At 36.0% G+C, this 12,739-nt stretch overlaps 1 protein-coding gene across 2 annotated transcripts in view; it reads left to right on the forward strand.

Moving 5' to 3' along the window:
* LOC142353553 (uncharacterized) overlaps window positions 1-8,162 on the forward strand; it is a 74,413-nt gene extending 66,251 nt beyond the window's left edge. For both annotated transcript variants that reach the window (XM_075405818.1, XM_075405819.1), the window contains 2 exons: window positions 3,443-5,697; window positions 7,759-8,162. In XM_075405818.1, the coding sequence (XP_075261933.1) occupies window positions 3,443-5,697; window positions 7,759-8,027 (2,524 nt within the window). In that variant the 3' untranslated portion in view covers window positions 8,028-8,162. The remainder of the gene's footprint in view (window positions 1-3,442; window positions 5,698-7,758) is intronic.
* Window positions 8,163-12,739: the final 4,577 nt, after the last annotated feature.

Genomic DNA, 12,739 nt, shown 5'->3' on the forward strand with positions numbered 1-12,739 from the left:
ATATATATATATATATATGTATATAGATATAGAAATTATCTTCCAGAAAAATTTTCAGAGAACATTATTTGAAGAGGACACATCAATATTTCAGAACTGCAAACCTGATACAGGATTGTTAATCGCAAATGAAAAATTGAAATGATATTTGTGCCTGATTTGAAGAACATAAACTTACAACTAACACCTCAAAAACACATAGTTGAGTTTCCTTGCCATTCAGGCTGCAGATTTGTGCTTAATGGACAAGAAAAAAAATTAGTCAGTGATCCAAGTATCTATGTTTGGTCATTGATCAGTAGCTAGAATTTGAAGCGGACTCAAAATGAATTACAAATCTATAATATTATTTGTGACTACAAAAAGATACTTCTAATATTTTTTTACCATAATGGGCTGATTAGAATTTACATCACCTTCATTTAATCAGTTATTCATTATGATATAGTAAAAAAAGCAACAACAAGTAAAACAAAGATAATAAATGTTGAAAAATATCAAAGAATTATTTGGAAAACTATTTTTAATTTGAAGAGAAACGATTTAGTAAAAAAACAATAGTGAAGCATAAGCTAAACACTGTGAGGAAAATTCATGTACACAAACTTTGTAAAATTCTAATGAAAGCATTAAATAGAGAAATAGAATGAAAACTACAATTCTGCAAGGAAATTCTTAATGAAAAAGAGGTAAAGTTAATACAATCGTATAAAAAAAGAATCCAGTTTATTTTAAGCAAAACAAGCAAAAGAAATACAAAGTTGATACATGAAGGGTGAAGCGAATTACAAAAAAGATTATAAAAATGTAGATAGCTGCTTAATAAACATTTCTTGAGACTAAGTTTTGATACCACGAAATCCTTCTTACATAATATTCGGTACAATTACCTATGCGCTACCGAAGATCTCTTTAACTCCTTTTGTCGAAAAACACCCAGGTTTAGGTCACCCAGGTTTAGGTCAAGACAAAAATTGCGCTATGATCAGACCCAATCAAGCGCACACCCTTGTGTTCCCAGACCGAAATTACAGGGTCTGGAAAGCGGTTCGAGTGCACAGTAGTCTGGACCATGGTCTGATTTCGGTCTGATCAGAGGTCAATTCGGTCTGGACGGTCTGATCATAGTTTTTTTTAGTCTAGACCATGGTCTGGGTTCGGTCTTAGCAGAGGTCAATTCGGTCCGGAAGGTCTGATCATAGTCTTTATAGTCTGGACCATGGTCTGGATTTGTTCTGATCAGAGGTCAATTTGGTCCGAAAAGTCTGATCATAGATAGTTTCCGTCGCACTTTGGTCTGATCATAACCGCTTCGAGCGCACTTGAGTCTGATCATAACCTGATTCGAGCACACTTGGCTCTGGCCATAGACTCATTTCGAGTCCCTTGCCTTCGATCAGAACAACCCAGACTAAAGAGTCCAACCGCTATCAAGTGGTCGCCCCCTGTAAAATAGAAATAGCAACTGTAGATCCAGACGTTTCTTATAAATAGCTGTCTGAGGTTATCTATGGTGCTGGCTATTTTTTGCAATGGCATGTAAGGGTTCTTTTTAAGTTTTTGAAAAATCTATTTAGAAAAGCACTTTTGACTTTGGTTTTACTTGACCACTTATTCTGCTGGACAGATCAGTTTTTTTATAAAATGCATAAATTATAACGATAACTAAAATCTCGTTCTTGTTCAACTCTAGTGTCTGATCAGAGGTCACTTGGGTCTGAAAAGTCTGATCATAGTCTGATTATGGTCTGGGCGATAGTCTGAAATTGAGTCTGGGCCACGGTCTGGAGACGGTCTGACCAGAACTCCTTTGGTCTGCAAACTCTGATCAGAGACCCTCTCAGTCTGGAAAGTCTGATCAGAGATAATATTGCGCTGGAAAATCTGATCAGCCCTCTATATTAAGTTAGATAAAAGATTTTGTATTGTATTAACTTAAATAATTGCAATTAAAGAGAGGACTGTATAAAAAATCTCTGAATTCGTTTTCAACAAACAAAAATTTCCGATTGTGGTTACTTAGCTTTTTTATAAATTTGAAACAGAGAAAATGTGCATTTTTCCGGATTTGTTCTAGATTGAGTCTGTTAAGCGGTCAATTTGGTCCGGAAGGCCTGATCATAGTCTTTTTATAGTGTGGACAATGGTCTGAGTTTGAGTCTGACCATAAGCGCAGTATAGTCTGGACAAAGGTCTGGGTTCGGTCTGATCAGAGGACATTTTGGTCTGGAAAGTCTTATAAGAGATCATTTTGGTCTGAAAGGGCCGATCAAAGGTAACTTCGGTCTGGATCAGAGGTCATTTCAGTCTGGATAGTCTGATCATAGCTCAATTTGGGTCTGAACCTAAACCTGGGCAGTATTGAATTCGATTAACGTAACAGAAGTGATACAAAACGCTAAATCTGCTCAGTCGAGGCACTTTTATACATGCTTCTCAAGCTTTTGATATCCTTGGAAGTACATTGTTTATGTTCTCGAAAATATATTTCTTAAATGCATGAACGTTGCATGCATTTCGCTTGCTTGCTTGCTTCTCTTTCATGCCCATAAAGTTTTAAATTTTCCTAAAATTTATTATTTCTGATTTTAATCTGGAATCATACTGAACAATTTGATTAACTGTTCTATATTTTTTCTGACCATAGTGGGCTTTTTAAAATATAATTATGCTGTTTCAAAACTTGATAATATGGAAATGAGCCGGTTGAAGACTGATATGCTATGTGAGGTCAACAACTTTTTGGTTGGTGAGGTCGGACCAGAACTTTTGTGAGCTGGATCGTTTTCGACCAACATTTTTAGCAAATGGCCAGAAGGCGTCAAACAGTCAGAAAAAAACATGACGGACTGTCAGCTAACCTAATATCGACTTTGCAACTCGTTACGATTTGCTAATCCTGCATAAAGAGACCAAAAGAATTTGCCAATCAAATTTTTAACTTGGTTTGTATTCTGGAGCACTGCTTCATTGCTTATTTTTTTAAAGAATGAAGTGAAAATTGTACTTTGAATAAATATTCAAATATTGTAATTTGTGCGTTTTCACGGACGAAAAACAGTTAAGAACACGGTATTAAAAAGAACACGATGAAAAAAATGGTCACGTCCTAAGGCTAGGGATCAAACATTTTCTAAAAATACCGGTCAAATCCGAAGACTTTGTCATCCCAAAAGATCGGTGGAAAACGTCCATTTGTACCCAGAGAGAATCTTTTGTGTAGGATTTAGCGTCCAAAAAATATCTTTTTCAGAAGAGCATTTCAAAAACGATAACTTCTCTCTTCCGGCTATGGTTTTTATGGTGGCCATGATATCGGTAACGCTGGCGCTTTAAATTTTTATCAAGGTTAAGTGCGGACATCGAAACTGCTTCGTGGGGCTGTTTGCTGTTGTGGTAAGCTCTCCTGGCTGCTCATAATTTTAGCTAACGTGCAATTTAGGTACAAACTAATGCGGAACGAGTTTGAAAGGGCCAAGAGGTACAGACGAAATATTAACAGAGATGGTCCACGTGTCATTGTCAATGTATACTGGATTGAGAAAAAATCAAAAGAATTTAAGAGGCCGAAAAGAGAAAAAGAAAAAATAACATCAGCGAAAAATTTGGATAGAGAAAGAGAAGCACGGCGAACGTCAAAAAGGAATATTAAAAAACCAATAGCTGTCAATGAACGTCAAAGTCAACCAAGAACTAAGTCATTTGAGACCGGAAATAATGCAGATTATCCTCCCGGGGACCCGTTTGATGGGGTTACAGAATTTTTGGACTACATGAGTGGGAAGATTTTGGCTGATATCGAAAAGAAGCTTCAAAATAAAACTTCACCTGACACGAAGAATGGCTCTTCGGCACGGAAACCTTTAAAAAACGTTAGCAAGCGTAACCCGGTACCAATAAACAGCGCAATTGGGAAAACAGGTCATGGAGATTTCGCAAAACAACGAAAAATTGATGAAGTCGAATTTTCTGCTCCAACAAAAGCGCATGGACATGTTGTCCCGAAATCAAATCTAACCAAAGTTTCTCCGGATAATCGGGCAATTAGAAAACAAACATCTGATAGTTTATCTGCAGTGAGTAAAAATAACAAAAATGGTATCTCAACAGGTTCTAATTTTAAACACTCAAAAGTACTGATGCGTGAACAAACTCCCATCAATTATACTGAGAGTGTTAACCTGCGTGTAAATATCAATCCCAACATCAGAAATTCTCAAAAAGTGTTGCGGAAAAGTGAGACAGGAAAAACAAACACGCACGTCGCGAAAAATATGACATCGGATAATTTAAAAGAGCTTGGGAGGAGAAAACATTCGGAATCACCTTTCGACAGTGCAACAAATATGCCAAATTTCGGGTCAGAAATAGGAAAAGGTCAATACTCTGAACCAGATTCTACAATGAAAAATAAGTCTGTAAAAATGATCAAAACAGGTGGTAATAAGAGTGCAAAGTATAAGACCACTGAGAGGAACCGTAACGAGCTGGATGCAGATAGAATCACATCTCACAGGGATATTATCCAGACAAATAATGGGCCGAAAAGCGGCATGCCAAAATATGTCCGTAACCGTAATGACCACCAAAACAATTTAACTTTTTCAAAAAAATATTCCGGTACTGTTCTCCCAGTCGGTGAAAAGGTAAATATTGAATCATGGAAAAACAAGGGAAGTCGAGGAATTGGTTACCAGCTAATAGCCACAGATGACCAACTACCAGAAATGGGGAATAATGCAACTGGAATGGAAAGCAGCGGATCGAATCTTGTCGACTCTAATGGCAGTCTTATCGAGACTTCGTTTGAACAGTTCAACAACCTATTTAGCGCAGTTGGTAAAGAAAATATTCAAATTAAACAACCTGACACAAACTACATGAATGATACCCGTTCAGACCTCGGAGGTCTTTCAGAGCGGTGGAACCCTAGAATTACAAAATCCAGGATTCCAGTTCCCGACAGAAACCCACAGAGAATGCGACAGGGAGCTGATATTAGTTCAAACTCTGTTAAAGTCGTTCCACGCCAAGCGAGAGGGGCACAAGCCACTCCGATTGTTAGTCCTCTTATAACCTACAAACCAAGAGCAGCAGTCACTCAAGCGCCGACTGGTTACGTCAAAATAACAAACAATCAGCCACAGACAAAAGTATACCCGCCGGGTCAACGCGGAGCTTATGTGGCTCTAATAGGGGTTAACCCGCAGTATAGAGTGCAACCCCCCGGTGCAGCGGGCGCTTATCCAGTAATTGTGACTAATGTACCACCACAAAAAGTTTACCCACCGGGTGCTCCAGGTCAACATCCAAACCTAGTCGGAATTAAGCCCAATCAGAAAGTGACACAATTTTCTGGAAAAGCTCCAGTAACGATTGTGGGGAACAAACCCAATCAGAATGTAAATGGTGCATTCCGAAACAAGGTCAAACCTATTCTAGGAAATCCCCCACAGATAGCAGTCACTCAATTTTCTGGAAAAGCCCCGAACCCAATAGTCACCAACAAACCCGGTCAGCAAGTTACTCAATTTTCTGGAAAAGCCGCCAATCCCATTGTCGGGAACAAACCCATACAATCTGTAAATGGGATTAACCATCCGGTTATAATTGGAAACAAGCCAGTTAGCGGTGTACCGAATTCCACTTCTCTGCCAAATGGTACTGGGAATCCAAGCCAAGTGGGGGGAAATGGTGGTAAGTACACAACATTCTGAGAAAATTTATCAGAAAGATAACTAAGCTCTAACTGAGCAGTTCTAATCAAACTGAAGAATTTTTCATGGCAATCCCCGATATCGGGTTACCAAATTTTTTATACCGTTAACCAAAATGTCAGTTAGTTGCTTGTCATAAAGTTAAATCAATTATTAATATCTTTTCCAAGATCTTCAAAACTGTCACTTATTTTTCTCTGTCCACAATAACACATCTGTCGACAATAATGTTCCAATCGGCTCATTGATATTTTGAATTAATTGTCTGTTTAAGCAATCAAAAAAGTAGTGGATGAAGCCTATGCTAAATAATTTAACTTGCAGTCCACTAGAAAGCCGACGGGATTTGTCCTTAATTAAACTAGGCAACAAAAGGACAAATATTTTATTGCTATTTTTGAAAGAAAATTTAAAAAAATTAAATCATTACCTTTTAGCTGAAGATATTAAAAAACTTCATATATACTCAAATAGGAGCCCACTGAGACCAGTGGTGATTCAGATTATGTCATAAGATGACTACAGTAACTTTAAATGAAGACATAAACGAAAGTTAGCTCAAAATTTTTGACAAAAACATCTCAGCTATTGAAACAAACTGTAAGTTGTCCAAGGAAATCTTTATATATAATCACTTGTGTCTGTCTGCCTTCAACGCCCTTGAGACCTATTTTTAATTAGACACTGTGGAAAGAGACAAAAACGACCAAGGAAATAGACAAATATCCAAGAAACAAAAAAATGGAACTCGTAAAAGTCGGTGAAAAAGGTTTTAGTTAAAGCATAGAAACTCTATCAATATAAGCTTTTGTTCCGCTGTCACTAATGACAGACATATCACCATTGAGATAAAGTTATAGGTTGAGAGAAATAAGATGGCAAAAGCGATAAACAAACATAAGTCATAAGAGCTATTATTCCAAACCAAACTTCAAAATGTCAATTGTTTTGTGAAAAATATACTCAAAAGACATAAGAGCCACTGCGTATCAACTGAAAGCAGTATACACTAGTCTCTTTCGCGAGCAGTTTGTTTCCTTGATTAATGAACAATCAAACTGCAAGAAAAACACAAATACACTGAAATCTCAGTAACACATTAAAAGTTTACCAAGCGGCTAAAACCATGAACTTTTCTCTCAAGACAAAGTATAGGTTCATAGTGTTTCATTTGAAAAAAAGTCACTTGTTGAACACTGATATGAAATCTTACTTGTTTGTTGTTGGTCAACAACTAAAAAGTTCAAAAAGATTCTAAGAAAAACAGTGATCCAATTATATTTGAATCTTTTTTGATAGAAAATTTTGCGCTGCGACAAAAAACTGGCCTGCCATCACTGCTTGTCCATTAAAAGGACGTGATTCTTGACTTTCAGAGTAACTTGGCAGAAAAATGTCAGTATATTGAAAACGAATTATGCATTTTGAATAAATATCAATTTATGTTAGCAAAAGGCTCTCAGAATTTTAGTTTCTGAACAATTTAATAGGAAGCGGAGGTAAACATAGCCCTTAACTGATCAAACGAACATCGTTCCAGGTTTATTCAAGATGATCTGTACTTCCTTTAAGTTCGGACAAAGAAGGCTAAATAAGCATAATTGATTACATTTTTCAAGGTAAAAGGCTTACTTTTTCAATAAATTTAGCAATTTTAGCTGAAAAAAAACGAATCAAACTCATTTCCTTTTAAAGGTGAAACCGCGAACACCAATGTCAAGAACTCTAAAATATTTCTAGCAAAAATGTTTAGAAGTTGAGGAAAACTGTGAAAAATGAGAAAAATCAGAAAACAAAAATCAGGCGAATGTTCACAAAATTTTAAACTTGATAATTCTTCCGGAAAAGCAAAATTCAGAAATATCCTTTTAAGGTAATTTTTATGATTTCAAGCGCTTTGTATTGATACCACTCACAACTCTGTACGATGAAGATGTCAATCAGTCCAAATTGACTGAGCAAAAAAAAACATTTGAACATATAGTCCCTCCCCCCACACTAAGGTGGAGTCGGAACGATTCGTTTTAATTTTATACTGCAGGACCTCAGTGGAACCATATCAAGTACTGGAGATACATAATGGAGCGAAAGTGTGGCAAGGAACGAGCTTACCAAGCGTACGAGGAATGCAACATGGGTCTGGACGCCCAAGGGCGACTCACAAATGCCAACGTGCCAGAGTTCCAAGAATGTGTGGAACGAAAGTGCGCCAGTTGCGTTCTCAGACCCTCACTGCGCCTCATCATTGTGATGATGATGACGATAACTATTGTGAAATTCGTGAACAGCTTAGCAGGTTTTGAAGAATAGCATTTTATGTAAAAGTAGGCTCACATTTCTTTAGTTGAGATATCAACTATTTCATACCATTACTGAGATGGAAAATATTCCCGGTATATGTTATATAGAAACCAGTCATTATTTAGAATTTGATCTGTAAAAAAACTCTGCAAAAACTTGTTTGTTATAGTAAACTTAACAAATCTTAAAGCTTTAACGATCTCGAACTGTTTAACTGATGAATAGCCTGGAATAGCCTGGAATTTGAAGCAGCCTGGAATTTATTTGAAGAAGTTTCATCAATTGGGAGAAATCAATTTCTATATTTCTATGTTCGTAAAAAATGCTTCCGACAATATGTTTGTTCAAATTTGCTCATTATATGAACAGAAATTTGTTCATGTTGTGATCAATTTTTCTGTAAAAATTCGAATTCTTGAATGACTGGAACCTAGAAAACTGTGCTGCATTTTTGTGCTAATAGTTATTTTCCGACTGGGGATGTAACTCCATTTAATTTCTCTGTCGAACTTCGACGATTCTTAATTTTGTTGACTAATTAATGTCATCGAATTCATTGACCAAATATGAAACGCAAACTTGTTAATGGAAAATGAGCAGTACTTTAATATTAAAACTAATATTATAACAATAGACCATCTTTCAATTGATTTGATGTTGTTGATGATTTGTGAATCTTGTTTACAAAAAGCGATTAAAGTAATATTTGATGACTTGTTGATGAGTAATGATTTTGTTTGAAATGAGATTTAAAGGACTAATTCTTGAGATTTATTTCCCGCCATTCTTCTCAATTAATGAAGATTTTCCGAAAAACAAATAGATGGTTCTGATGTTGCTTTAGTCGGTTTTTCTAGTTTTCCTGAAAATTTAAACCAAAAAAACTGGTATCAGTTTTTTCGGGTCAGAAAGAACAAGCCGAACAGATTTTTTGTTCAAATCGTTTGTTTACCTTTTTAGAAACATTTTTTTCAGTTTGTCAATTTTTTTTAGTTTTGCTCTAGATTGACCGGTTACCGGTCGCTCGTTACTGTTCTCAATTTGTTTTTCAACAAAATCGCAACTGTTTTTAAAAATGAAGGAAATAATAGATAGGAAAAGACGAGGAAATAGATCTGCAATTGGTTGCTCTGTTAAATCTCAGTGGCCATGGTAATTTTATTGCAGTAAATTGGAAAACTCGCCTTCATGTTGATGATGCGATGATGAAATTTATGAGTGTTACAACTGAAAGTTTCCTCAACTTCTATTGTTTGATTAGTTTTGTGATTCAGAAATTAGTGATTGACATCCCAGCAGAAATTTATAATTAAACACCTTGCCGAATCGAGGCGGCATCTGCTCGATAGTCCCGAAAGTTCATTTGCCATTCGGCTAATGGCAAATGAACTTTCGGGACTATCGAGCAGATGCCGCCTCGATTCGGCAAGGTGTTTAATTATAAATTTCTGCTAGAACCTTCGAGTAGCCATTTTGTTTCGTTAGATCTTTACAAAAGAGCCATCCGATCTTTACTGGTGCAGTTATACAGGGTCAGACAGATCTACTGATTTAAAGAAAGACAGCGGTTGCAAGTTAAAACTTACAAATTTCAATGCAGTACATCTATGCGATGAACCAACGAAAAATAGTCACCGTTGTGATATTGAGAAAAAAATCCTTATTGCGAGAAAAAAAAAATCTAGGAAACAATCGACCTTGAGTTTTATTATGACTCAACCATGTCAATTTAAAAACCATAATACACCACACACAAACACACACCATCCCCCCCCCAAACAACCCCCCCCCCCCCAAAAAAAAAAAGACCCCCCCCCCCACACACACACACACACACACACACACACACACACACACACACACACACACACACACACACACACACACACACACACACACACACGCGCGCGCACACACACAACCACCACCCCCCACCTACCTACCTACCTACATTTTACTAAAAACTGATTTTTTCCTCTGAAATTGCTTTTTTTCCGTTTTCATATTTCTGAAATAGGTGGGGTTAGATAAGAGTATTATTTCACGACTCTTAGAGTCGTTTTTGGCTTTCTACCGTCTGTGTTTTGACTTTTCGATTGACTTTTAAACCCTTGATCTAAAGTTCTCGCTCATTCACAATTTCAAAGACAACTCAATTGCCAGCAATTTAATGCTAAAAATCAAACGGCTAGTGCGCCAAAATTGGTACGATTTTTAACTTTAAATCTGAAAAGGGGTATATATTAACCTCTAATGAGGTTTCTTGAAGCCCCCAAGTGGATTTCTTAGTTCCATTCAGAATACCTCACACCACTGAAGCAGGCTGCAATTGATTAGAGCTACCACTAGTCGTTTGAGAGCAATTCTTCCGCGCTACCAGTTGTTCTAAAATCTAAATTGAGAGATTACTAATCAAGATAATTGTGGACAGATCAAATGGAAATCAGAGAAGGTTGAAAAAGATAGAAACGAAAGCTGCGGTAAGTTAAGAACGTGTTTAGTCATCAAAGTTAAATGAACTCCTTTAATATTAGTCATTGCTCTAATTTAAATTTCTAGTTATTAAATTGTTTTATGGCTTCATTTCGCTCTAGGTAAGTAATTGTTCCGGCCCACGTTAGTGGGGGAGGAACTATATACTCAAATGTGTTTTTTTGTTCAGTCAATTTTGGCCGATCGATATATTCACCGTAGAAGGTTGCGAGTGGTATGATTAGAGAGAACGTCCGGCGTAGAATATATATTTAAAAATATTTTTTGAGTGCCATTTTTTCAACGGAGTTACCGATGTTTTAAATTTTGTGAACATTTGACTGATATTCGTTATTTTGGATCTTATTTTTCGTATTTTCACCCAACTTGTTGCCAATTGTGTTGAAAAAATGTAGAAAAAATTATGGAATTTTTGCATTTCTAAATTCAAATTATTACAGGGCAGCACAATTCAAGGTTTAAACCAAAGATCTCTAATGTCAGGTACAATTGGCTTCCTAAATTGTTTCAGGGAATTCTCTCTAGTTTTTCAGTCGAGGGAGCTTATGGACATTTTGACTTATAAAAATACTTGTTTGAAGGTATAACATGAATTGAGCTTTCATTTTGGTTTTCCGTCAAATTGTAGCTCATGGTTAGCATCGTTTTCCCTATGCATTAATACAAAACTTTGCGTTTCAACGTTTCGAATACAAACTTTTTGAATTTGATATTACCAGTTTTCATTTTTCTCATTTTTTGCAGGTTTGCGCAACTTTGAGGTTCTTTTGCTTGGCTTTTCACTTTTTCGACAGGTCATTATAACATTTTTTTGGCAAATAAAAAAGAAGCCACAATTAAACATACTATTTTTGAAGGAATGAATTATGATTTTAACGGCTTCGACACAGTCCTCTAGCAAAATAAAATGAAATTTCTGATTTTATTTGTGGTCCGTTTTGCAGTCGTATGAAACGATCCGGATAATTGAAGCTGTTATTTGTGACCTATTTTTGAACAAAGCAGCCTATTTACTTATTTCGATTGATAGCCACAGTTTTGTATGAGTATGTAATCAAAAGATTTGAAGAAATAAAGACATAAATTTGCAGTTGTCTTTTGGCATTTGACTGCTTGCTGAGTAGTGTTAGTATTTAAAAATTGCATATCAAAAAATTAATGTTTAAAATGATGGTCCAGATTGAACTTTTCTAATGTTTTTATTTCATTGCTTATTGTTTTAACGACTACGACACCAGTTTTCGATACCGATTCGAAAATTCTTTTTTTGTTTTTGTCTGTACTTGTCGTTTTTTTGTAAACGAACGACAATATCTGGATTAAAAAATTCAATAGTTTTCTCTGGAGAAAAAATTAAATCTATTTATAGATTTCACAAGAAAGTTAATGTTTGGTTTAATTTAAATTTTGATGTTTTCGGAAAATACAATTGTATTATTTTGACTTCGCCCTTTTATTGCCGTTTTTGTGTACCTGTTACTTTCTTTTATTAAGCAGATGTCAATAATCAAATTCTTGGCGCTGAAAGAAGCACAATGGACTATATCCTAATTTTTACAGAATAGAATGTTTTTAGAGCTTCGTCATCGTTTTCTCGAAAAACCTAAATTAACTTTTGTTTTTCGCAATGATTTGACCTTTGTTATTGTAGATGTACGGCATGTTCTGGATAATGACAGGTCTCAACATCTTCAAAGGGAGTATGAATAAAAAAAATTCTACTCGTAGAAATAATAATGGTCTAAGCAGCCCTCTAATGTTGCGTTGATTACTTTACAAAGCGTTTTGGAAGCACATGGCCTCCCTGTTTCCTCTCTAGCTGTCTTCATAGATTTTTCCTCTAAACTAACCAACTTTTTCGGCTCCCGTCTCATATGTAGTGTCGTTTGGTACGCCAGTACCCAATTATGTTCAAACTTTCATTTTTTATTGTACTGATGTAATAATCCCTTGGTGCAGTATGTACGTATTATCTCTGTTAACATTGCAATCGTCGAATGATCGACTCACTCGACTGAATCTAGCAGGTACTTACGCACTCATCTACAGACTGCGACACGGCTAACAGCAGATCCGCCTTAGTTGACGTTCATTACAGTTGTGCGTTGACAATCTCCTTTAATTCAAAAAAAAAGCATATATCAAGTGAAAAACACGAGGTATCACAAGGCGCAGTCAGAACAGAAAAGCAAGACAATATAATGACTCGAATCATATTGGAGAAAAAT

The sequence above is a fragment of the Convolutriloba macropyga genome, chromosome 14 (assembly GCF_964194025.1).
Source record: "Convolutriloba macropyga chromosome 14, txConMacr16.3, whole genome shotgun sequence".
Lineage (NCBI taxonomy): Eukaryota > Metazoa > Xenacoelomorpha > Acoela > Convolutidae > Convolutriloba > Convolutriloba macropyga.